The 25,573-nt window shown below is 42.8% G+C and overlaps 1 protein-coding gene across 17 annotated transcripts in view; it reads left to right on the top strand.

Moving 5' to 3' along the window:
- Window positions 1-25,573, top strand: part of RBFOX2 (RNA binding protein, fox-1 homolog (C. elegans) 2) — a 139,972-nt gene that overhangs the window by 104,404 nt on the left and 9,995 nt on the right. For 5 of the 17 annotated variants that reach the window (XM_009332603.1, XM_009332601.1, XM_009332598.1 and 2 more), the window contains exons 5-10: window positions 6,751-6,843; window positions 9,614-9,674; window positions 12,076-12,129; window positions 12,276-12,368; window positions 13,485-13,617; window positions 21,701-21,743. In XM_009332603.1, the coding sequence (XP_009330878.1) occupies window positions 6,751-6,843; window positions 9,614-9,674; window positions 12,076-12,129; window positions 12,276-12,368; window positions 13,485-13,617; window positions 21,701-21,743 (477 nt within the window). Of the gene's footprint in view, window positions 1-6,750; window positions 6,844-9,613; window positions 9,675-12,075; window positions 12,130-12,275; window positions 12,369-13,002; window positions 13,071-13,484; window positions 13,618-17,297; window positions 17,463-19,047; window positions 19,088-21,700; window positions 21,937-25,573 lie in introns of those variants that run through there. The other 12 variants (XM_009332602.1, XM_009332600.1, XM_009332597.1 and 9 more) reach the window with 9 other exon arrangements.

The raw sequence follows: 25,573 nt of genomic DNA, 5'->3' as shown, positions 1-25,573 counted from the left end.
GTGTATATGTTTTGTAAATATTTAAAAGGTACAGTGGTAAACCCCAAAGTGCCCTGGGTTCGTCCCCGCCCAGTGTACGGTGGGGTTGAGCAGCGCTTTGTCCCTGCCGAGCTGTGGCAGGAGATCTCTGCTGGGATCGCTCTAGTGCTGGTTGGTAGGAGGGACTGGAGGAAGCGTGTGGGTTGCATTCTTCCTTTTGAATCCACCTGAGATGACCAGGCAGTGTTCTTCGACAGCCTGGGGGAACTAATCAAACTGGCTGCATCTTCAGGATCTCTGTATATTTAGGAAGTTTGGTGACCAAAGAGAGAGCAGCATGTGTCCGTCGCAGCCACCTCGCACCTCAGGTTCTTGCATTCAGCTTAGGAAATGTTATTTGTTGACTTTCAGTATCATAGCAGAGTAGGAGGCAGTTAATAATTAGTTTTGCTGATTCTCCTCTCAAAGCAATGTGAATTCTTGTTTCCTAACTCAATTTCTGCCCAGATCCAATCTGTTTAGTAGGATTATATGGGCCCTGGTAAACTTCATACTGATACTGCTTTGCTACATATGAGAAACAAGATGCAAACTTTAAACATGCCTTGAATTTAAGTTTTATTCTTGCTTAATAGAATGACATCAGTCTTCCCTTGATGTGTTTGGGGTTTTTTGCTTGCTTCCAGAAAACTAGCTGTTTGTTTCATTTGTCCTGTTTACCATTACATTTCTAGTTCTGACCTGTATAAGTGCCTTTAAATAGCATTCTGCTCATGGTTGCAGTTTATCATGCACTTCACTGAACCATGAATAAGACACCTCCAGAGGAAGTCAAGAGAGAAAGGATTCCTGCTCCTTTTGTTAGTGGAGATGCATATTTTGGCACTGTTGTGCTGAACCAAACAAGTAGACATATTTGCAGAATTAATGCAGTCTGCCTGCGTAATGAGTACCCTGTGGCATTCATAAAGCTGCAGGGGAAGGGAATCCAAGCTCTTTGCTCATCAGCTGCATACCGTGTGGCATTCCAAGATGTGCCCTCGATGACATTCAGAGACCAAGAGTGCATAAGCACACAGCAAAATCTTGGCTGAAGAGGGAGTTTTTGGTTTGTTTTGTTGTTTGTTTTGGTTTTTTTGTTTTGGGGTTTTTTTTAGATTTTTAAATGGTAAGTGTTCATATTAGTGCAGATTGCAAGTTCGTGGTTTCAGGACAGTGTAAGTTTATGTCCCTCACTGCCTTCCACTTGGGAGACCCAGATCTCCAAGTTCTTGTATAGGACTGAAGTGTCTAGAAGCACTTCATATTTAATTAAAAAATTGGTTGTATAGTAGTTTACATCTTGTCTTCAAAAAGAAATTGCATCTATTGGTGAGTGGAGTTCTGTAAGTAAACCTGTGCTAACTAAAAAGTGAGGAAACACTTAAGGTTTTTTTTATATTTGCAGTTAACTGTAGGTTAAGATAAGAATATGAATTTAGGTTTTGATAACTGTGCCTAAAAGACTGTATGTTTGCAGGTGCATTTATTTATTCTTTGAATGGATTAGGCCCTTTGAGCTGAGCCACTCTTGTTCTGGACTTAGTTTCCACTCAGTGAAATAGATACAACCCCTTGTTACATAAAATAAATTAGAGGTCTTGTTTTCATTTTAATTCTATTTTTGTAATTTTTGTTCAGACAAAAAATTGAGCCAGAAATACAGTTGAGCCAGAAATACAGATAGTATTATTAACACAAAGAGGCTTAATAACAAATTAAGTACCAGTGACCAGCGTCGCTTTCTCAGGTCATCAAATCCCTTTATAATGCCAGTGGCATGAAGGAGGCATGACCTGTGTCCCTTTATCCTAGTTGAGTGAAGTACAGTTTTATGCCTTCAACTCGGCGATACTAAACTAATGAGTTAAATTAGCCCATACACTGAACTGATTTATTTAAGGCTGAAGCTGATGGCTTGATAGTATAAGCTGATTTACTGCTCCTGTGGGAGCGCCTTCCCAGTAGCGTTTGTTTCACTGTGTAGGGTGTTGAATCCAGGATGCTAAATTAGCAAAAAAACCTGATGCAACAGGGAGAGAGAGGGAGGAATGAGCTTGTTCTCTGCCAGTTTAGCTAGTTGAATTGGCAGACCACATAGTAAGATCCACGATCGATCGAGGGGAGGAGGAGGAGCACGCAACCAGGGACAACGCGGGGCCGTGAAGCCCCTGACCCGAGCTGGCTGGAGCTGCTCTGAAGCCCCAAGCTCTCGCTGGGCAGCAGTGCTGGCCAGGCTCCCGCCATTCACTCCCAGCCTCTGCCCCCTCCTCGGTTTTGCAGGAGGGAATGGCAGTGGAGCAACACAACAAGCTGGACTGGGGAAATGATCCAGCTTAAAAATAGCCCTGCAGGTTTTTTTGAAGATACACTTATGTTTTTTTTAGCCAGATTAATTCTTGCATCTGGTTCACCAGATTGCACAGGTACACAGACAGGTGCTTTTTGCGTATGTGCCTTAATGCACAGAAAGTGCGGCATGGGGGCAGGGAGGAGCTGGAAGAGCTGCTGAAATGGTGGCAGCTTGGTTTACGCCAATTCCCTCACCAATTTAACGTGTGCGTTTGTGTGTGTAACTTCAATAATGTGTTTCTGAATTTCATGCTGTGTTTCTGTCAGTGCATTCAGTCCTGCTCATCTCAGGTGGATTATAGCTGAAACCCTCCTACTCTCTCCAAATGCCTTGGAAACAGGTAGCCTAAACTGCTGTCTCCTTGGCCATTTTTTCAGGCTCCTAAAAGTTTGTTTATTATGGAAATAAGGGCGGGGGTGGGGAGAAAAAACTTGGTTAAAAACAAGCACAGCAGCAGATGATGGCAAGGCCGGTTGCTGGCTGCATGCTCCAGTGGTACAAGGCAAAGACGCTGCTGCTGAGGTGACTGGTCTAAACTCCATGACAAATGAAGGGTTAACAATGCATGGATTTCAAAGGGCTCTGTTTAGTTTCCTTTGGTTTTATTTTCTTTTTTTGTTTTACTTTTTTTTGGTTTTGTTTAATTTCTGTGTTCTGGCCACACCCAGGAGAACCGTCTGCTTTTGATTTCTCCCTTTACGGTTACATGGTAAATTTTCTTTCTCATTCTTCAGAGATGGAAACGTTCAAATACTATATATATACATTTATTATTTTTTTTCACTGCTCATCATGTTGCTTGTTATTTATTGCAGAGTCTGAGGCCAGACTAAAAGGGTGGCAGTTACTCGGTCTCTTCAGGCCCTTTGAATAAACTTTTGGGTAAAAAGGGGTTAGTCTGGCACTGCAAATTACTCACCAGTCCTAAGAATGTTTGCTGGGGTTATTTAGTGTTCGCCGGGTACACTGCGGCTTAAACTTATTTTCTGCTTGGAAGAAGTCCCTGGCAGTTGCTGGTGGAAAGGAATTGTTGAAAGTTTCAGCCTTGTTATCATAACAGCCTTATTAAACCCAAGCTATTTGTATAATCTAAATTTTAGAAACCTTAAGTCTTTTTTTTTTAACCCGGGATTGTATCTTCCCTTCCTCTGGCTCCATACCTACTACTATGGAGCAAACCAGTACCTGCTATAAAGCTAAGCTAGTAAATACTGAACATCTGCCACCTCTTTTTTTTTTTTCCTTTCCTTTTTTTTTTAAGGGCAAGACAACCTTGGGAGGGAAAACTGAGAATTGTTTGTTTTATATGTATTTAGGTACAAATTAATCCCTATTCTTTACAGGTCATCTGTGAGAAGGAATTAAAATTATATGTGTGTGCTTTTTTTCTCTCCCACATCAAAAATATGTATATATAATTGCTAGTTTTTAAACTTAGAAATAACAAAAATGTCAAGCGTGGCTCACCTGATTTTCCTGATGAAAATTTGAATGTCTAAGAGATGCATTAAGACGACAAACCAAGGGGGCACAAATACTGACTCTGCCATAGTCAACTATGTAAAGTGTTAATTCAGCATTGACATTAAATGGTTCTCAACAAAGAGTTGCATGAGCTAAGGACTGATCTGTCAACAAAACAAAAATTGTCATTAATTAGTTATGTTGTTCAGAATCAGATTAATTCTGTTTAAATTCACATTGTTAATTATTTTCGTATAGTCTGCTTGTGGATTGTACTCTACCTTGAGATAACTTACTAAAAATAGTCAAAATTCCTAATCAGTTTAAAGATATTTAATGATCATGTGGTTTTTAAAATCCCATACAGACTTCACTAATTGCAAACAAATGTGAATTAAAATAGTCTTAGTTTGATTCTAGCTTCCACAGATTAATGTCTAAAAAAATTACCTTCCCTCTGCTCTCCAGCTTTCAGTTTGCATCATCACTGAAGACATAAATTTCATTCAGTATCCACAGGCTTGTCTAGAACAAACAAATTTTAATGTAAAAAGAGAAGAGGGAAATAGAGATTCCTATTGCAGTCTTTACCTCCGCTCCTCCCCCAACCTTTTAAAGATGCTTTTTCCCCATTATATAGAACCAGAGGGAAAGGTGTTGCTCTATTTCTCAGTCTTGCCTTTCCCTGTAGGGGTTCTTTGAAGCAGACGGGATACCCTGTCCCTTCATAATCAGCTTTGCTATTACACCCCCCGCACCCCCCCCGGTTTCCTGCAACATATTTGAGAGTTATATGTGGTTGAGCTGCTTTATTAGCCCTGATGTCTTGTAGCTCCAATTTTAATTCATTTAAACAGAAAACTTTTATACTGTTCTGAAAAAGGCATCAGTTTGTTATTTATATAGCTTTTTATTTATAGCTGGAGAAATGGAATTATCTGAAGCTTTAGATTATTGGGTTGGAGCCCAAAGGAGCGCTCTTGTTGATCTCAACATTGCAGTATTTGGCTAAGTTCTTTTGTTATTGCTGTTCAGGGAAAAAAAAAGAAAACAAGACAAAACAAAAAAACCCCAAACCCCTGCATTTTACAAATGTGTAGCTGTTCTGTGCTGGAAACCTAGCTGTGGGTGATAAAGGCCAGCATGTGCAAACGGCTTGGGCTTTTTAAGATTAATATTGTAAAGACCTTTAAAAAGCACTTGAAGAATGATGGCTTGCTTGTGTCTTGTTGCTAATGGTGCTTAAAAATTAAGATGCTTTTTTTTGGGGGGGGGTCCAGTCCATACATATCGACCCCGAGCTGCACAGAGCAGGCCATGAGGCTAGCATGCCACTTCCCTGACAAGGCATAGCTGTAGATCACTCACATCACCTCACTCTCCAGTTAATATCAGGCATTTCCATTGCATCAAATGCAAGCTTTGTTTCTGCTCTTGAGGGTATCGGAGCCAGCAGAGATTACTTTCTGTGCATTAAACCAGTATTTGCTTTATACCAAGCCACAGGAGCCAGTTACTCCTGTTCTTAAGATACCCTAAAAGCAGAATACAACGAAGTTTGTTTGTTTGGCCCCACTCTCTGTAATGGCATGAAGAGTATCTCATCACAGTTGTCTGTAGTAAGATACCATTTGTTACTAGTTAAAATCCTAATTCACTTAGTCACGTTGGCTCTGTTTTAATGTCAGTGCACTCATCTCCGTGGAAGGAAGCATGATCTCTTACCCTGCCCTGTTACGCGACTGCATGAGTTGGCAGCAGCATGAGCGTGTAGGACAGGCACGTTGCATGTGCCTTCATGGATGCATTAAACCTAAATTCGTCTAACTAAAGGGATGTTTTAGTAGTCCTCTAGCCTTTGTGGTTGCTCCAAGCAGGGCATGTCAATATTTCTCAAACCTCATGGTCTAACTAGGCAGAGATTTGTTGCAATCCACGGCGCAGAGGTTGCCATCTCAGAACAAAGCCAAGTACGATGGGTGGTAGGATGGGAGGGAGGTAGCAGTGGGTCAGCAGTGTCAGACAAAACCTGCCTTTACTGATGAATCAGTATTTAGGTGTTTGGATTTACACTCAAGTCCAACACAGTACTCATAGGAAAATTTTGAAACTAGAATATGTGAAACTCTAAATCTTCATGTTAAGTAATGTTTATTTGATGGTGCCACCTAGAAGCCCTGCTTACTTTCAGGGCCCCATGCGTTATTAGGGAAGTTACAGGCATAGGAGTAGACATGAGCTGTGCCCCGAAGAGCTTACAAGGGATGCTTTACAAACAGCCCTTCCTCTCAACAGTTTTCTAAGGTAGGTAATTATTATTGTCTCCATTTTACAGGTGGGAAAAGCAAGGTTCAGTGTTTGATTTGCCCAAAGCTTCGCAGAATTCCTGGTGCCAGGCGTGAACTCAGATCGCTGCTCGCTCTTGTAGCAGTTTCTCAAGAGAACGAAGTGCTGCTCAGTGTCGATGTCCTGTACTGTGTCTGGGGTGGGCGGGGGGTCCTGAAAAGCATGCGTGTTAATTAGCAGAGGGGAGAGAAGCCCCACTTGGGCTTGACCAGCTCGCCTATGTCGGAGCAGGGTTTAGTGTTTTCAAACAAACAAACCAAACAACAACAAAAAAATTGTCTCGAGTAACTTTGTACTTCTTTTTTGGTCTGGCCTCAATTGCTTTTATGTTTTTCTTTTTTTAATTACTCTTATTATTCTTATTATAATTACAGATCCTTTATTTTATCGAATTTAATTTCTTTCATTTATGAAACATGCATGAACCAACAATGTGACTCTAGGAGGTTATTGCTGAGTTGTGCTGATGTCGATTTCATACTGTGATATTTTTTCTCTATTTACCTAGAGATCAGTATTTCAATATATAACGATGTGCATGTTTTCCCCCCTTCTCCCGCTGCATGCAGGGATTCGGGTTCGTAACTTTCGAGAATAGTGCTGATGCAGACAGGGCCAGGGAGAAATTACACGGCACCGTGGTAGAGGGCCGTAAAATCGAGGTGCATGTCTTCAGTAATTCAATTTCTTCTTTATATTTATTCTTTTGATTTCTTTTTGTGTCTTGCCTCACTTATTTCACATTTGGATCCCAGTCTTGTGTGTGCGTGTGTGTTTGTGTCTGTGTCCTTCACCTCCCTGCACTGAAATGTATAAAAGTTTAAACCCCTTACGGAATATTTTTATTGTTGTTTTGGGTATTTTTTTTCTTTTCTTTCTTCTTTTATTAAGTTTTTTTCCCACCCACTCCAAATTTTTGCCCTTCTGCTGTCTTGATTTTTCCTTTGCTTCAGTTTGCGAGGCTCCGATTTCCTGTTACCAGGCCTGAACAAATCTAACTGAAAGAGTACTGTCCGACTTCTAACTCTGTGTCCAAAAAAGAAAGCAGGGCGCCACCCAGTATCCTCTCTTTCCTCCGAGGCCAGTTCTCCTCCACGCAAGTGTGAGATGATGCCTGTGGTGGGGAGGGGAGGGGAGACATGGGGCAGAAGCCCCGAGTGGGCTGTGCTATACACACCGCTGGTTTCTTGACCTGCCCACGGTCAAGAGTCGGCTCGGTGAAAGCTAATCCTTAAAGTTTCTAGCTCTCACCACAGGGGAGTGAAGGGTTAATGTTGGCTGGCCAACATGGCCATATATCGGGCATGGCTGGTGTTGACCAGTTTGGTGTTCCACTGTGTTGAAGGCTAACTGGCGTCTTCCTTCTCTCCCTCCTTCTTTAAAAAAAAAAAAAAAACAACAAAAAAACTAAAAAATTAAAAGAATCAATTCTATAAAGGTATGGAAAAACTGGGAGCATTTTTGAACAAAAGCAATACTTTATTAAAATTGGAAAATACAAAGGATAAAATAAATAATCCTTTGTAGTCAATGCTTTTTGCTAATTTTTAGTCAATGCTAATTACTGATTTGGACAACTTAAATTGGGATGTCCAAACTGGAGAAAAAAAACTTGAAATCATGCAAGGAAAACACATTTTCATGATTTTTTTTTTTTTTTTAATTTTTCTTAAAATTACAAAAAAACTTAAATAAGAAAGAAAAAAATCCATCTGCCATCTCACATTAACACTACGAAATGTGATTTGACTTGTTGTCCCCACCCACCTCCTTCCCCCTTCTCCCCCTTTTATTTTCAATGCTGTTGAGTAATGCCGCCTGGACTTTGGATGTACATATCGTTTTGTAGCAGTCTGAGCTGTTTGATTACTGACTTCATGGTGATTTCCCCTTGCACATCTTACTCAGAGTTACTGAACTCCAGTTTGGCTGGTTTTTATTAATGCACCCATTTCCTCTTCTCTCTCTCCTGCCCCTTCTTTCTGCTGCTCTCTCTTTCTGAGACCTGTTTGTAGCTGTTACTGTTTGTTTTCTCTCTTTTTCTTTCTCTCTCTCCCCCCCTCCCCGGTTTATTTCTTTACTCAGTTAAATGCAGCTGTTGGTCTCTTTGCTGACTGGTGGTTTCTGATCGGTTCTGGCAATTTTTCCTTTAAGTGCTTGTGTTGCACTTCGCTGTAGCAGCTGATTTCAGGCACTCGCTCCATCTTAATGATTGTCTGTGAGACCCTATCTCCTCCCTCCTCCCCTCCCCACCCTCTGAATCAATTGTGTTGTTTTTTTTCTTTCTTTTATCTGTGTGTGTTTAACTGCATGCTCTCAGTCTCATCATTGTTGTTTCCCATTCTTTCTTTTTAAATGTGTAATGTTTCTATTGTTTTGGGGCTGAAACTAGAGTAAATGTAGCTCCAGACTCCCCACCCTGTGTACGCTCACCATCCATAAGTCTCAAGGGCCCAAGGCAGCTTTTATTTTTATCTCCTTTTTTTTTCTCTTCCTCACCCTGGCCTCAATTCTCATTTGGCATGGGTTTTGATAAATTACTGATGCTGTATAAATACTTCACCCTCCTTGCAAGAACTTTGAGGCTGTCTGACACGGGGCTGCAGTAACTTGGCTTCCAAACTGGTCCATCTTTTCTTTATCAGCACCATCTCTGTGGTAACACCCCACTTGCTTGAGCAATCAAACCGCTTGGAACTATGCAGAGCTCTGTAAAGAGGGTGGAGGGCACAATAAAACAAAAAAAAGACCCAGGTTTACTGCTACGTATTTCTTCTTTTTGGTCCATGAGATTTGTGACAAGGAAAAAATAATCTGGAAAAAGATTTGAAAACGATGGGGAAGAAATCAGTGAATATAGACTGTCCAAATGCTTGGTGGTATTCCAGAAATCTCCTCAAGCCTTGGGAGTTCAAATCTAAAGCTGATGGACTCCAGGCTACCTTTTTCTATCTGAAAAGTATGCCTGCCAGCAACCTGCTGGGCCCCAATCCCAACGGTGAGCTTGAGAAACAAATCAGCTTGTGCATCACCTGGTTCAGTTCCCCTGCCCTGGGCTGCAGAAATTATCACTGCCTCTCGAACAGAACCTGGACAAAACCTCCAAAGTTTTGCCCTTTCGATCAATGAGCTGAAAATAAGCACGCACCAAGGGGTGGCAGGGTGGTGGAGAATCTGCACTTTACTCTGGTTGGCCTTTTGTTTAATGCATAATTTTAAAGTGCCACGTTTAGCTGTAACTTTTATAATTAAATGGCAACTGTTAAAAGTAATTTAAAGATTGCATTCTTGTAAAATTAGTTGTTCAATTTTTTTTTTGCTCAGAGAAGTATAGTGTGTGTGTGCGTGTGTGGTATCTGAGAGTTTTCCATCGTTTTCCCTAATGTCCTATGCTTCCTTCCCTCTCCTCCCCCTCCCCTTTCTTACTTTTAGGTTAACAACGCCACAGCGCGAGTGATGACCAATAAGAAGATGGTCACACCTTACGCAAATGGTAAGAGAGACTGTACTAATGATAAGCTGAAAGGTTTGAAGAAAGACAAAAGCTTCCTGGTGAGGGAAAAGCCTCTCCTCAGGACCAAAAAAAAAAACCCAACCAGAAGAAACCAACAAAACCCCCACAAACCCTAATTTATAGCATTATTCTTCAGTATAATTCCTAAGCGTTTATGGAGGGATACCATGTTACAGATAGAGAAGTGGGGACAGAGGAGTAGTGACATGCTCAGTGTGGCCAAGCTAGGAGAAGAAGCCAGGGACCGATGGGTTTCCTGCCACTACTGCAAGCTGATGCTGTACAGTGGGATGTGCAGTACTCCTGAGTCTCATTGGCATCACGTAGATACCTAAATATGAATGCAGAAGCATAACTTAATGATACATAATTGGATATATCTCAGTTTAGGTTCTAACTGTAGAAATAGAGCTGTCCCCAAGCAGCCGGGAAAACAGAGGCATTGCGCTGCTTGTTTGCTCACTTTTTGTTACAGTCTGCGCCTGTGTTCAATCATCTTCCAGTGAACCTGAATAGAGAAAGACCAAGTTGTTTGGGTAATGAAGAATCCTGTTTCATCAGGATATCTTGGTTCTTCTGTCTGTGCAGTAATTTTATTGCATAGGCATATATAGCATAAAAAGTCGTTCTTCTCCTGACAGAACTGAACACTGCTTTGATACAGATTTTGAATCCGAGTCTTTGTCCTGAAACAGGCAGAAAAATTATTTTTGGTCTGAAAATGTTCCCAAACAGCTTCAACAGGGCAGGAAGCTGCATATAGGTAGTTGCTAGTGTGAGAATCTGTTTGATTACAACGTAAGACTTGGAAGTCAGAAGATACGAATTTTATTTGTGGCTCTGCTACTGACTTGTTGTGTGGCTCTTGGCAAATAAATCTTTTTTTGGTTACAGAATTGGGGAAACGGGCAGGCAGAAAGGCTGGGATTCTGAGTCTCGGTGTCTGAAAGGAACCAGGAGGTTTTGTAGTAAAAGGCAATGCAGCCATGTTATGTTGTCCTGAAAACAAGGGCAGAAAATGTGTATGACTATTTGGTAACGAAACTTGGCTTACTTGTGAAACCCTGATAACGGGCAGGAATATTTTGCTTTCGCAGCCAGCAATTTATAGCCAGCTTTAAAGCTACGCAAAGGTATTTAGTATTAGGCCAGGCTTAAGGCATACTGATGAGCGGTCGTATGACTGTTGTTAAATTTGAGGGTTGATCCCAGTTCTCTCATTGCCATCACTCACTTGAGTATTTTGCCATCCAGGTGGGCAGCGCAGCGGCAGCGTGCCTAGTCTTGCGGAGGGAGTGTGCATTGCATCTCTCGTTGATACTCTGCCAGCAGACGAAGGGGTGGTGGGCTGCAGTTCACAAAGTTGTTCGTGTGGTTTCTAGGCTGGTTAGAGGTGTTAAAGCACAGTAAGTGCATCAGGACTCCAAGACAGAGGAAGGGTATGGATTTATTTAAATAAAAATACCTGTGTGATTGCTAGCTGAACAGCTGAGGTCTTTCCTGAAAGGAATGCTTTGTGGAAGCCAGCCCAGATCACGATGCTAGCTTTGCACCCCTTGCTTCTCTCCCCAGATAGAAAGGTGGGGGGTGCGACAGATGCGTTTCTAGATCTGACTAGGAAATGTGTTCTCCTCATATCCCAGCGATGACTTCTTTAAGCACTATTCTCTTGTAGGTTTTATGTTGATGATTTGCAGTTCTTGCCAATTATCCAGGTGATACTGAAATCAATTCTCTGGGAAGGCTTTCACCTGAAAAGCAGCATAAAGTAGACAGGAAATACTAAAATAACACAGAGAGGAGAAAATGTGAGCTGAATAGACTGAATTGCTTTTCTGCACCATAGTCATGTAATTCAGTTAGTGAGGAAATTCAGACACTGTTGCTTTTTAGCAGATCTCTAGCAAGTAAGACAGAAGGGTGTTTTGAGAATTTAAGTTTATAAATTGACTTGCCTGGGATGACAGTCTGGGCCGGTGGCATTAGAGAGGTTCTTGGATCCGTCAGTGTTCCCCGTGAAAGCAGGGAGGAGCTGGAAGAGCTGGCAGCAAGGTTCATGCAGGGAACGCAGGGTCGTACGGTGCTCGTGGCAAATATGCATATAAGGTAGTTGGCATTCCCTCAGCAGCGCCTCTGCGTGCTGCGGATCAGCTGATGTTTTGCTGTTCCCTCTGATACAGCGATCTATACCTAGAACCTGACATTAGAAAAAGGCAGTTGGCCTCCATCTACACCAAGGGGGATTGAGGCAAAGCAGAAATTGGAAAGAGCTGTGCATGTGAAGCTGGGGCGCAGGCAAGAGACTGTTCCCTGTACCCACGCTGCCCACTCCTTCTCTTGGTGTAGATTTTGGCATTCACTGCAGTCTTTGTTGTTTCAGGTTGGAAGTTGAGTCCTGTGGTTGGAGCGGTGTACGGCCCTGAGTTATATGCAGGTAGAGCTTAAGTAGACACTTCCACTTCTGCCGTTTAACTGCAGTGGTGTTTGTTTATGTTCTCAATCTGCTGTTTCTTTATAACCTTTTTACATTTTGTTTTTGTTTTTTTGTTTTGTTTTTTTTTCTTTTTAAAATTAAATCAGCGTCCAGCTTTCAAGCAGATGTCTCGCTGGGCAATGACGCCGCAGTGCCCCTGTCAGGAAGGGGGGGTATTAACACTTACATTCCTTTAATCAGTAAGTAGCCCCCATTGGCCCCTGTATTGTTACTGTGCTTGAGTTAATGATGACCTGTTACCCTTCTTCTCTCCAGTCTGTATAATATATACTTGAAAGGATGGGTCTCGCTGGGAATGAGTTTACCTTGAGCCAAAGTATTCTGTGCAGTGGCTGTAACTTGTTCATCTGCAGTGTGTTTCTGTACTGGTGAATGGGTCTTTCTGAGTGATGAGGAGGCTGCAGAACGAGGGGAGGGTGTGTGTGAGGAATAGGCCATTCCCTTGCCCCCCTCCCTCTTTTGAAACCAAAGAAACCAAACGGACAAATCCCTAAAGTACATATTATACAAGCTGCTAAACCGCAAGTCTGCAGGGCCCCCAGTGGCATGCACCTGGACGCATGTTGGGTTGGGTTTGCGCCCTGGGACGCCTTCCCTCTTGGTATCTGTTTATTACGTGTTTGCAGATGCCTCTGAGGTTTTACAGCATTTCATCATGAGCCGGTTTACTCCAGTGTAAAGCGTAATAAAGCAGGCCCCACTATACATGGAGCCAGATATTGGTCGCGCTTGTTAAATGAAGGTGGGCTCTCAGTAAACTGGCACTTTATGGGAAATTTCTGCTGCTGTTATATGGGCTATCTTGTCTTTCAGGCTTTAAAATGAACATACAGAGGATTGGGTGGCAAAGAGTGGGAGGGGAAAGGAGGGAAGAGACTGATGTAAGTTGGTTGACTTTAAGGGCCTCTTGGCAAATTATTTTAAAGAGCCTCTGCAGTTTTGGAAGAGCCGCCTGCTATATTGATAGTAACTCTCTGCGCTTCTCGGACTCTAACCAGGCTGCATGGCGGTGTCAGAAGGCGGGGGGATTTGTACCCTGTTTGTGGTGGGTGAGGCATGCCAAAGCATTAACCTCTTGCATGCCAAACCTCTCTGCAACCCCTCTTCCCCCAAAGGCCATGGTGTAGCAGGAAGTATGTATCGGATGCTTGCTGGGTTATAAGCATGCCCCTCTGCAGGATTGATGCAAAATGTCCCACCGCTGTGGAGCTATTGTGTCACTGTTTGAAGCAGACGGTTCTTCTCTGGGCAGGAGCTCAGATCCTTTTCACCCTCCACCTTGTCTGTCTTTACAGTTCCAGGCTTCCCCTATCCAACGCCACCCACCACAGCAGCCGCATTTCGGGGAGCCCATCTGAGGGGCCGAGGAAGGACAGTGTATGGGGCAGTCCGGGCGGTACCTCCCACAGCCATCCCTGCCTACCCAGGGTAAGCACTGATCACAAGAGCAGAGTGCTCTGCACAACCGTGTCAAATAGCTGATTGGTTAACCAAAAAATAACTAAAATTGTCTGGATGGTGAGAGTCAGGATATTGCTAGTGCCAGAGCATTCTGCACACTATGGCATCCAGTGGGGGCAAATCTAAATTTTTCCATGTTAAGTTCTTGACTGAAACAATATTCAGTACTTGCAACAGCTTAAAGCGCTGATGAATTCCTTCTTATAACTTCTCGATTTGTCTACATGGTATTCGTCATCCATTGACCCAATACATTATAGCGCTGCTGAGAAGGACGCAAAGAGAGAAGGTCTAAAATTTCTGAAAAGGTTCTGCTCTTTGCACTCCATTTGTGTTTTCATATTCAGGAATGAGGAGTATTATCCATTACCTTCATGCCTCACCATCTGGCAGTAGGACACACAAGAGCCAGTTACCCACAATGGATTTGCTTTCTTTGTTGGAGACGGTTTAAAAAGGTTTAAAACAAAGATTAATCAAGTCCATTAATTTAAAGTTGGGAGTGTTTGGGATATAGGGAGAACAAAAGTGCAGCGTTCTTCTAACTCGTATGAAGCAATGGTGAATGCGTGGCCTTAGCATTCTTTGCCCTCTGACTTTTCACTAGTAATGCAGTGGAATAGATGCTTTTACAAAAGAGTATTCTGCTGTTTAAAAAAAGGGAATAAAAATTAAAAAATAAAATTAAAAAATACAGGGAACTAGGTTTGTATGTGAGTTTTGTTTTGGGTTTTTGTTTGTTTAAGTGTGATGGAACGACAGATAAATCAGCAAATCCCTTCCAAACTATCTTTTTTTGTTTCTGATTTTGAGGATGCTTTATGCATATTGCCTGTCTCTGGAATTTTACTTGCCATATTTTCCAGGCAACGTTCTCAGAAAGGATAGGAGTAGGAATGAATCCTCCAACACAGAGAAGTGGACTGACCCTTCTTTCCTTTAGACTAGCCCCAAAAGGGAAAAAAATAAATTATAGATCTTTTATTAAAAAGGGAGGTGGAAGCCACACACATCAGTGCAAGGAGCTGGCCTGATATATGCTGGGTAAGCTCACAATACCTTCTGTAGCAGGCTAAGTGGCGAGGGCTGCTGTGGCCTTTTCTTTTTAGAGTCCTGTCTGATATTTAAAGTGGAGCTTAAGGAAGCAAGCTGCCGTGGTCACGTATCTGTCTAGCTTTGCTCTCCAGCAAATCTGGCAATCTTTGTATTTAATTCACCAGAAGACTTTAAATGAAACCTCTTATCTGAACACATTGGCCTTCCAAACAGTGTTTCTTCTGGGTTTTCAGATCCACCTCTTTTTGCCACTGCTCCTGGTTCATATTCTATATCCTCTAACCATAGCCTCTGACCTGCAACTTGTCTGTCTGTTGCTCTAAAAATGACCCAGTCCGGTTTTATTAGGAAATGCTCCACAGTGAAACAGAGAAGCAAAGCTGAGCTAAGTGCTGCTGTCTAGCAGAATGTGAAATATTGCACTGGGGAGGGGGGGGATGTGCTCTTCATCCCTGGGAGTAACGGCTGGAGCATTCCTAGCAAGAGGCTGTCACAAGTGGCGCACTGGGAGGGACTCTAGGCTTGTCTTTGATATAAATCCAGCCTGAGTCCCATGTAAAAGGTTTATTTCCATTTAGAATATGGGCCAGGCTCCAGTGATTATCACTTCCAAATACCGTCTCATGACTGTGTTTACTTACGTTACGTTGAGTTTGTCTGACTCTGCTGACTGATTTCATGTCTTCATGGGCAGCATACTATCCAGTAAACATTTGCAGGGCAGCAGTAAACACGGCAGGTTCACAAATGGACCAGAACTGTCCCTAGTCCCAAGCACTGGGATGTAATTAATTCTGGTGTTTATTGTCATCATAGTCTGAATCTACAAGATATTTTGTACAGGGAATTTGATTCCTCGTGGAATAATACAAGGAACTGAATAGCACATTTTGTTGCAGTAATGTTTGGGACAGCCACCGCTCCATGTGGGCACTGGTGACCTCCATGGAGTCAGGGGCAGGCACACATTCCTGACACCTTACCCTGCATCAGCTGCTTTCTTCCTAGCCAGCGGAAAGACGACACCATAAGATCAGTCAGCAACACATGAGTGATGAAGACATAGTGAGTAATGTGGAAGAAGACAGTAAAGTAAGCTGCAGGTTGACTCAAACCTGGTAGAAGGAATTGGTTTTCACAAACCTCAGTGGTGTTTAAGTTACAAAACTTAATGGTCTCACTGCATTTGAGAGCTTAGCAGAATTCAAAAAAATACAGAATGTAGATTAATAAAAGCTTGTTGGAATTGCCATACTGGATCAGACCTGAGGGCCATTCAGGTTAGAGTAAGTTTTGACAGTGTCTAGTGCTAGATACTCCAGAGGAAGGTGCAAGAAATCATATCGTTCTTAATAGTTTTAACATTTATTTCAAGAACTCGAACTAAGATTTACTAATGCATATGTGGAATGTAAATACTTACGTATGGACATGGACGTTTATCCAGGGAAGGCTATTCATACCTTAGAAAGCAATTGCTCAGACCATTGGAGTGGATGTTAGATAGTCACCTGAGCCTGACCTCAGAATACAAATGCAACCTTCAATTTATAACTGAGGCGGTATTCAATAGAAGTAAGGAGACATTATAACCTCTGATATATAGCATAAGGAATATTGCATATTCCTCATATATTGCATATAGCATGTACTGGAATATTGCCCTGCTTTGTAGCGGCCATGCTTTCTGAACAAGAATGCTGACAAACACTTCAGACCAAAAGCTGTAAGAATTAAATCAGTCTGAAAAAAAACTTGCCTACTGTAAAACTCTCAAAACCAAATGAGCTTGATCAATTTTGTTTCTCAAACTATACATTAGGCATTGACCTGTTCATGGTCATTAAGTGCCTATATGAAGAGTAGGCTTGCCATGGTAAAGAATAATTTAGTCTAGGAGTGTAAATACATAGAGGATTCACTGACTTGAAGCCAAAAGTAGATAAAAGTCATACTAGATATAAGGCAATAGGGTGCTTTGGGGGTTTGGAGTGGTTTTTTTGGTTCCTTTTACAACAAAGTCAACTGTTGGTACACCTAAATGATACGATGGCTGCTTTACAAAACTAGCATGTTTCTTTTTCTCGTGGTTGTGTTTTAGCTCAGCTAGTGGGCTTTTTGTAGATGCCACTGAGATTTGATGGGCTGATGGGCTGCTTTATGCTTCTGGTCAGTCTACATAACCAGAATGGTCTCTGTGGTTCTCAAATGAAGGAATTCTCGCAGTTTTTGCTAGCATTAAGAATCACAAATATTAATATTTAGCATATAAATAAACCTTGCTAAATATCAGCCCTGGCAGTTGGTGTCAGTCAAGTCCTAACTGAAGGAGAGATGGAGGATGCACGTGTGCTTTGTTGTTTGGACTCAGGAAGTCTTACTTGTTATTAGTGTTCCTTGCAGTTTTCTCTGGAGAGCTGATGCTAGCATCTCTTGCTGACAAGATTCTAAGTTACAGGAATAGTGGCCTGATCCAATGTGGTAATGCTTATATTCATCTAACTGATTGTGTTCAGAATAACTGTTAAAACTGCTAACCTGTTCATAAACCAACAGTCACTTCCTCTGTCATGCATTTGCCTTTCCTGCAGGAGCAGGTGGAGTATCACTGCTAAAACACTCCTGGTCCTAGATAGAGAACCCAGCAATGTAAGTCACTGCCCCAGGAGCCAAATTCTTTGTGATGTGGGTGTAAAAATTTAGCTTCAACAAAAATGATCTTACGGCCTGCTTCTCCCTGCTGAAGTGGCTCCCCTCTTCCTCTAACAAGGATCTCTATCTTCATATCTGTTCCCAGCGCTCTTGGAGACCATAGTAACTCTGTCCATTGGGAATGGAGTGTACTTTTCCTGGGGAAGACAGCAAGACTAAATTATTCAAGCAGTAGCTAACACTGCAACAGATTTTTTTTTTTATTTTACTTTTTAGTAATAGCATGCAGAATTTTGGCAAGATCTGCTGGGCTTTTTTTGTGTGTGCGTGCCTTACAATAGGTGGGTGTCTGAGGGTGGCAGGCTCTTGGCAGCATTTCACATTCCATCTGATGAGTAAGAAATGATAATCAAAAGAAAAGCTAGTGTTCTATACCTTCTTTTTCCTTAATGCTACTGGTAAGTCATGCACATCAGATCCATGAACATCACAGATGGTGGGGCCAATGTTTTTTGAAGCCTTGAGCAAGTTTGTGCGGAGCTATTCAGAGGACAAAGCAGGAGGAAATTCCTTGTTATGAAGCACAGGCTGAATTCAAACGGGTGGGGGGTATCCCTTCTCTTCCTTCCTCATCCTTTCCCGACCCCTCTCCCCAAAGCGAGCTGCGCAGTCTTATGCTAGCAAATGCTCTGTTAAGAGTGGCTCTTTGGGAACCCCAGGCTCTGGTTTAACAGTTTTCCTGCTTGAAGTTCTGAGAGAAAGAAAACTATAGCTTAAAGCAGAAAAAGCACCATCCCATGGAAACCCTTCCAGTTGCTCCTCTCTGCTATGGAATAGGTCGTTACTACCAGGGACTCCCACTGCACCTTTCAATTCTCGGACCTTGGACCAGTCACCTAACCTTTTTAGCTCATTATCTCTGCTTGTGAAAGCAATGCATTGTGGGTATTTTTGGTTTTTTCTTTTTAATTACATTTCTCTGTGTTTACTTTGATCAGAATTGATTGACTTGTTTTCCTGAGGTGTTGCATTGGTTCTTTAAGATGCTGAATAATAATACTTTGCATGCTTGTGTGATCAGCCAAATCTTATCGCATGTCTAATGTGCAGGGTAAAAGCAGGTGATGTATGGATGTCAGAAACAAAGTCGTGCAGCCTTGTGAAGCTCGAAATACATAATCATACACAACTCTGAAACGTGCTTCTGACATAGGTGACTCCAGCCCCTGTGGGATGCCTTCTGAGGGGCTCCTCGATTTCACAAGCCCGCTTCATGAAGCCAATGTTACCATGTGTTTAGGGGGTAACTAAAATCATTCCAGGAGAATAACCAGAGTGGAGGCTTCTAAACCCTTGTTTCTCTTCTTCAGGACATCAGATCTTTTTGAGTCTATTTTTATTGTACAAGATGGTGGTTCCCCTCCCTCTCTCCTTTGCATACTGTCTCCCCCTCTGCCCGCCCCTTCCCCCTTTGCATGCCATGGAAGATGACTTGGAGCCGTCTAGCGTGCGTGCGCACACACATTCTCTCGCTGATTTGCTCCTGCCAAAAGCCCAGGTTGTGGATTCATACATCACCTGCCTGTGTAAAACGCATGTGCATGCTGCCGTCCTCAATAACCGGAATGTGTTTTCTGTTCTTTTGTTTTTTGTTTTTTGTTTTTTTGTTTTTGTGTGGATTTTCTGCAGTGTGGTTTACCAGGACGGATTTTACGGTGCTGACCTCTATGTAAGTACACACACCGGAGCCTTCTCGTCCCCAACCCCTGACAAGCCAGCCTTTTTTTTTTTTTCTTTTTTTCTTTTGGTTTGTTTGGTTGGTTTGGTTTGTTTTTTTAAAATATCATTTACTTTGATTTTCTTCTTCCTTGTGGATATATATATTTATATATTTAGGAATGCAAGCATGCTTCTCTGTCACTGCGCTTGCCCCTGGGTGCAAGACCTAAGCCTTTGGGTTTCCTGATCATTGCCAGGGTCAGTTTACTGGGTGTCCTGTCCCCCACATGCACACTGCTACTAATCAGCCTGAGAGATGATTAGCGAATTAAAATTTCTCTCAACACTTCTCTCGTTTACGTAATTTGGATGTAAAAATAACAGGACTGGTTTAGCCTCAGACCTTCCCTTTCCTTCTCCCCCTCCGCCCTCCCCTTTCTCTCCCCTCTTGGGGCCCTTTCAGGTTTGATTTGTGCAGCCCACACTAAACTGAGCGAGCTGTATGTTTAAAAATGTTCATGTGCCACGGGGATGTGGAGATTATCCCTTTGGGGAAGACACTGGGACTGATTAAAAATGGAGACCGAGATGCTAGAGTGAAAACTGACATCTCATTTTGCTGGTAGAAATGGTACCTAAATAGGCTAGATTCTCTTGCCTCTTTGGGGAATTGTAAAGTACAAATATGTGGAGATGTTCGGTTAGAAGAGTCAGCAGCCTCCTCCTATCTGGGAATTAGCTCTGATGCCATGGGAGACTTTGTCCTGTCATTGTCTTTGTCCTACCCAGCCAGTCCGTATTGCAAATCTCCAGGGCATCTGTGTATACGTAGGTGGGTTGTGGATGGAGGGGTTCTGACTGGCCAGTGAGAAAAGCGGTTTCCTCTCCGATGGAGAGCTATTGCAGAGCAGCTGTGGTAGGAATATGCCTTTCAAAGCCAAAACATTCAGGTCCACTACTGCCATCGCAACTTGTGGCCTGCCTACCTCTAGCAGAGTTCCCTTTCATGGTATTGTAGGTAATAGCTCTTTGGAGCTGGAGCAGCTTTGTATTGGGTAGTGGCACAGTTGTTGGTGTGGATTTCATATCCCCACTCCTTTGAAGGTGCTACTCCTGACATTTATAAAGAGGAGCCTGGGGTTAGACTCAAGAAAATGGATGGAATTGGCTTTTGGATTTTGTTGGCTTATATGGAGGGTCAAGTCTTGTAAAGGCACTTTACCCAACACAGTTACAGCAGTTGGAAGGCGTGCTCTCTGAGCATAGAGAGATTGGGTGCATTTCTTCATTCTTACATATACGATTGTGTGTGCAGTCCTTTAAAAATTGATCTGCCTAGTCAAGTGTTCCTTTATAAAACTGTGTCAAGGACTACAGAGGGTTCTGGGTTTTCCCACCTCACTCCTAAAACACCAGCTTTATAGACCACTGACTTTGCTACAGCAAGTAAGCAAGGAAATGAGCAATGCTTAGTGCCTCTTCCCTCAGAGTATGGCATATAAGAGACTGTCGTGTTGAAAGGGAAGGCTAGCCAGGGTTACTCCCTATTTCTTTTGAGAAAGCTCCTTCAGAGCTTCCATTGCAGGTGGGGAGGAGAGGCTTATTTAACATGTTTTAAGGACAGAGACTTCAATAATGAAGAATCTCCATAACCACTTGGTGCTGCAGTGGTAGCATCACATAACACAAAACCAAGCCCCCAAGTCAGGTTAGAACAGTTAGGTGGACTTCTGAAGACTTTGCTGTTGGTGGCAGTGGTCTCACTGTCAGAAAGCAGGACGATAGAAGAGGGGGACTCATTAAGGTAGATGGTGGAGTTTTTCCCTATGTTATCGCTGCCCAGAGCCCCCCGATGGAGCTCAGGAAAAAGTTACCATAATCCAAACACGAAGTTACCCTTCCAAACAATTTGCTTGGCACAGGTGGAATGATTACAGTGTCCCTGTGCCCCACTGATTTGTCGTGCTTTTCACTGCAGTGCTTACGTCCCTCTGGTTGCTGTGAAAGGCTTGTCCTGATTGCAGAAGGGATGGCAGGGGGTATTGCAGTTAGGACTGGGGAGAAAGTTAAACTGAGGTTCCCCTAGGTCTTCTGAGTCCATAGGGTTGTGTCAAGGAAGGGTGGAAAGCAGTTGAGCTGACAGGGAGTGGTTAGTGTTAGGCAAGATGAAGGGGAAGTGTCCCAAGTTTGGGCTGCTTTTTCTGCATACACATTATGCACTGATTTCTCATTTTCCTCCTCCTCCTCTTCCTCATTCCTTTTTTCTTTCCTGGGGCAACCATCCTGCTAGCCACTTCTTCTGTGAAGAAGGCATTCCATCTCTTGTTGGATGCGTCCCACTCTGGCAAGACACCTGAATTCATAAAACAACCTGCCCCAGGATGCAGCGGGTTTCATTTTGGATCTTAAGAAAGGTTATCTTTCTTCTACAATGGGGTCAATCTGGGCGGCGGGGGGGAAACCCAAACAAACTCACCCGTGCGAAGACTGCTCTTGCCTGTGAAAAGCGTGCTTGCATCCACTGGAAAGAAAAGGCTGGTGAGCCCCGCCGCGGGCTGTTTGTATGATTGTTTCTTTCCACAGCTGTGTTTTTTTGAACTGCTCTTCCTGTGTTCTGTTATAGAATAGTCTTACAGGAACCAATCATTAGCGCTAAAATACCTCAGGTAGGAGTGCCAGTGTGACCTGCCAACCGATCAGATTGTGGATTGCAGTGGAAAAAACTGAATTATACTAACCATTCCAGCACCACATTAGAGATGGGAACAGAGGCTTTGTTAGGGCAGCGCAGACTCAAGTGTGATCCGAGCCCCCGCTATGGCAGGGTGGCGTGTGTCCAGATTTCACACCGAGTGGCTTTCATTCAAAAAAAAATAATAACATAAATTCAATGGAAGGGTTAATAAGGTCATGCTTGTCCCATTACCATGTAGAAGCACCTGCTGCAATGGACACCGTTGTCCTGTCACCTCTTTTAATTCATTCATGCTCATTCCTGGTGCACATATGCCACCCTTCTAATACAGAAATACTGGAAACGGTTCTAGCCCTTTCTGCTTCTTAACTTCTGTTATAGGGCAGTTTGCGGGTGGAGATGGCACATTTGAGATACAACAAATAAAAGAGCCTAAAATTGGGCTCGCTGCCTAAACCTGGCAGGTGGTCAGACGTATCTAACTGGTACCATCAGTTACACATTTCTCCAGGGGTATGGGAACACTTGTGTCTTAGTGGCATAAAGGCTCTCTGGAGTAAAGAGGGCCAGCAACACGCTTTGTGTGCCCATCTAAGGCAGCAAGGGAAAAAGAAAAGGGAGGCTTACACCATAGCATACACTGAGATAGTAAGCTGTAGTTTTGGATTTCCTCATGTTCTTGTTGGATTGATCACCTAATAGGACCTGAAGAGTGGAAGAGAAGATGGGCTTATTTTGAGCTGAACTGTATAGTCTTAAAGTGCTCATTTATCTACATTAACATGCTCAGTAATTGGAATGCTGCTTCAGTTGGGATTGCAGCTTCCTGTATAAGTTGTTTTGCCATGCTTGTGTTATTTCTGTATTTGTAGAGAATACATGACACTATTGAAAAAGCTATCATCTAATGTTAAAGAAGGAATTTAAAAAAAATATTTTCATGCTTCATTGATGAGCCAAGGACAATAACATCACAGAAGAGTCATTTTAAATTTGGGCTTTTGTGAATACTTGAGCAAATATGGTTGTTTGACAATTGACATCTATAGACTCAAGTGCTACACGTTCACATGGGAAAGGGGTTTAATGCAGCCCCAGCAACACTGACAGGATATCCAGAGAAAGAGAACTTGAATTAAGATAAGCAACACTTACGGTTGTATTCATCTCTCTCACACGCTGCCCAGACAATCCAAAAGACTGTACCAGAAAGGACCAGTCTTGATTTAGACAGTCCTTTTGGTTGTTACTTACTGCCCAGTAAAAATGCATAAGCCTTTTCCTTAGTTCCCCTATTTCCTTGCCAAGGCAGTGTTTAAACTGTACCTTTGATAGAAACATCTCTGACTTAACATCTTTGCAAGAAGTTCAGCCACACTCATTTCTTTTGAGACGAGGCTAAAGATTTTAAAAGCTGAACCAAGATGGGTAAAACTGTCCCTGTGGAATCACTTCACTTAAATAGATGGAGTGGGAGTTTGCATGGCTGTCCTGGGTTTCAGGGACTATGCCACTCAATGGTGTCTTCTGTTGCAGTTTCGCTGTGGCACTGGAGGAGTGTGGTGCAGCTAGCAAGGGCCTTTTTTTAATTATTATTTCTTCTATTGGAAAACATGATTGTTCATGTTTGTTGAAGATGCTCTACTCTGTTAATAGTTTATATTTACTAGAGTACCCATAGTGAGTGGCATCAGAAATCACTAGGGGTGGTAGGACCATGTAGCTGAGGTTACGGATGAGCTCTGCATACCAGTTAAAGTTGTGTGTGAACAGGAATAGCAGGAGAAAATAACTGGTGCATTGGACAAGCTGAGCAGGGCTTTAGACGCATGGATGGAGTTATAGGTGGGTCCTGGGTTATGGAGAACAGGAGCATCAGCTGGGTAAGGCAACCTGCACAGTGTCTCCTTTACTCTCTACTGGTCCCAGAGCTTGGTGAAAGCATTTACAAAATAACGAGTAATGGTTGCAACTTTCCTCCTCTTTCCTTTACCCTGTTTTGGTGTATTTGGACCTGCTGGTCATGCTAAATACATCCCCGTGTCAGAAATCCCCCAGCTGTCCACACTCATTGCTCCTTTGACAGGAATGTACCATGGCCATTATAATCCCCATTTTTGGTTTTATTTGAAGTACACACAAGTAGAATTTGCAGACCGCTTTGAACTGAGCAGGTCTGCCTGTGTGTGTGTACCTCTATCCTGTGACTTTTTTTTTTTTTAAATTAACAGTAGCTTCAATTTTGCATCAGTGCATGGTTAAAAAGCAATACACGTCAGCTATTTCTTAACTTCATTTCTCCAATGAATTATTTCTCCTGTTTTTGTTTGTTGTGCAGTTGACTGAAGAAATGTTAACATCCCGCTCTAAATCTCTCAGTGGAGTCTCTGTTCCCTTCTCTGATATAACAGATGGGTTATTGCTTGTTATAATTATTAACATTGTGGTGTGGGACAGGGCTAGGGTGGGAGCCATTTCGGGGGGCGAGGGCGGGAGGCTGTGGGAGTCGTTAAGGTTGGAATGTTAACTCCAGTGGTGACTGACTGTTTCCGTAATAGCAGGTTGTTGTGGCTGCACGCTCTAGTACTTGAGGCTGTGTACTTCACTGAGCTTGTGGTAGAGCCTAGGGCGAACTGCTGTCCCAAGAGAATGCTGGGATGGATAGAACTAGCCAATATGAGTCTGAACGTGGTGACTTTGCTGGTTGTTCTAGCTCCAGATGTCAGCATGCTTAGTTTTTAATTTTGATTAATAAATGTTACGCCATTCCCCCTCCCACACCTGATTCCAACCCTTCTTTTCTTTTCTTCTTTTTTTTTGTTTTGTTTTTGTTTGGTTTCGTTTTCCTTTATGAGAGACATGAGTAAAAAGAGAATTACATGATAACCGTTTTTGGTTTCAAACTGCATCTTGCTGTCACGTTTAGAGTATGTGCCAGGCACATTTGAAATGGCTTCTGATCTGAAATGTGGCTGGCGCGTGTGGGGCAGAGTGGGAATCTGGGTGCCCGCTGAAGCTGGCTGCCCTGTGTGGAGGGTAGTGTGAGGCGAAAATGCCTCATACGCCGTGCCCTAATGACAGACCCCCATCAAGAGTTCAGGAAGCTCATAAACTTAAGGGAATACCACAATGACATTGGTGTGAAGTTTTGTCTTCATTTGGTGAGGTCGATGAAGGTTTGATTTGGATTAAGGCTGCGCATCATTCCTCTCATCTCCGTCATGTTTTGGAGGTGAAAGTAATGGTGGTGCGATGATAGCATGCCAAAACCAAGCTAAACCTCCCCAAACCATCAATCCAAAATGTGGGGATTGAAACAGCTAGATGAGATTAAAAGGGGCAAAACTGTAACATGAGATCTCTTTCAGGTAATGTGGTGACGTTTCAGAGGTGTAGATTTGTGTTGCTCTTTCTTCTGTTAACTAGAAGATTGAAGAGGCTGTAAGTCTCTCTCCTCCAGAGTAGGAAGGGGTCCCCAGGCGTGTTTTGGATAGCATGTTAGCCTTTGTGGGGCTAATGCAGGCCTCACAAGAGCAACCAAAATTAATTTAAAATCATTACTTTCAATTTAAAAGCTACCTAGCCCAAAACTGAGCACTGCTGAGCAAACACACAGTCCTGTAGTAGAGCTGATCTTGTACTCTTAGATTCATATACACAAAAGATCTATAGGGAAGAAGTGGTAGAGGTATGTTGACCTGATTCTGGAGGTGAAGAGCGTAAGTCTGCCTTCTGGTCCTTCAAACTCTGAAATGTCAACTGGGGGGGGGGGGGCGGGGCCGAAACGAACCGGGAATTTTC

Source organism: Pygoscelis adeliae, unplaced genomic scaffold (assembly GCF_000699105.1).
Source record: "Pygoscelis adeliae isolate BGI_AS28 unplaced genomic scaffold, ASM69910v1 Scaffold399, whole genome shotgun sequence".
NCBI lineage: Eukaryota > Metazoa > Chordata > Aves > Sphenisciformes > Spheniscidae > Pygoscelis > Pygoscelis adeliae.
This window is presented reverse-complemented; position numbering and strand designations above follow the sequence as displayed.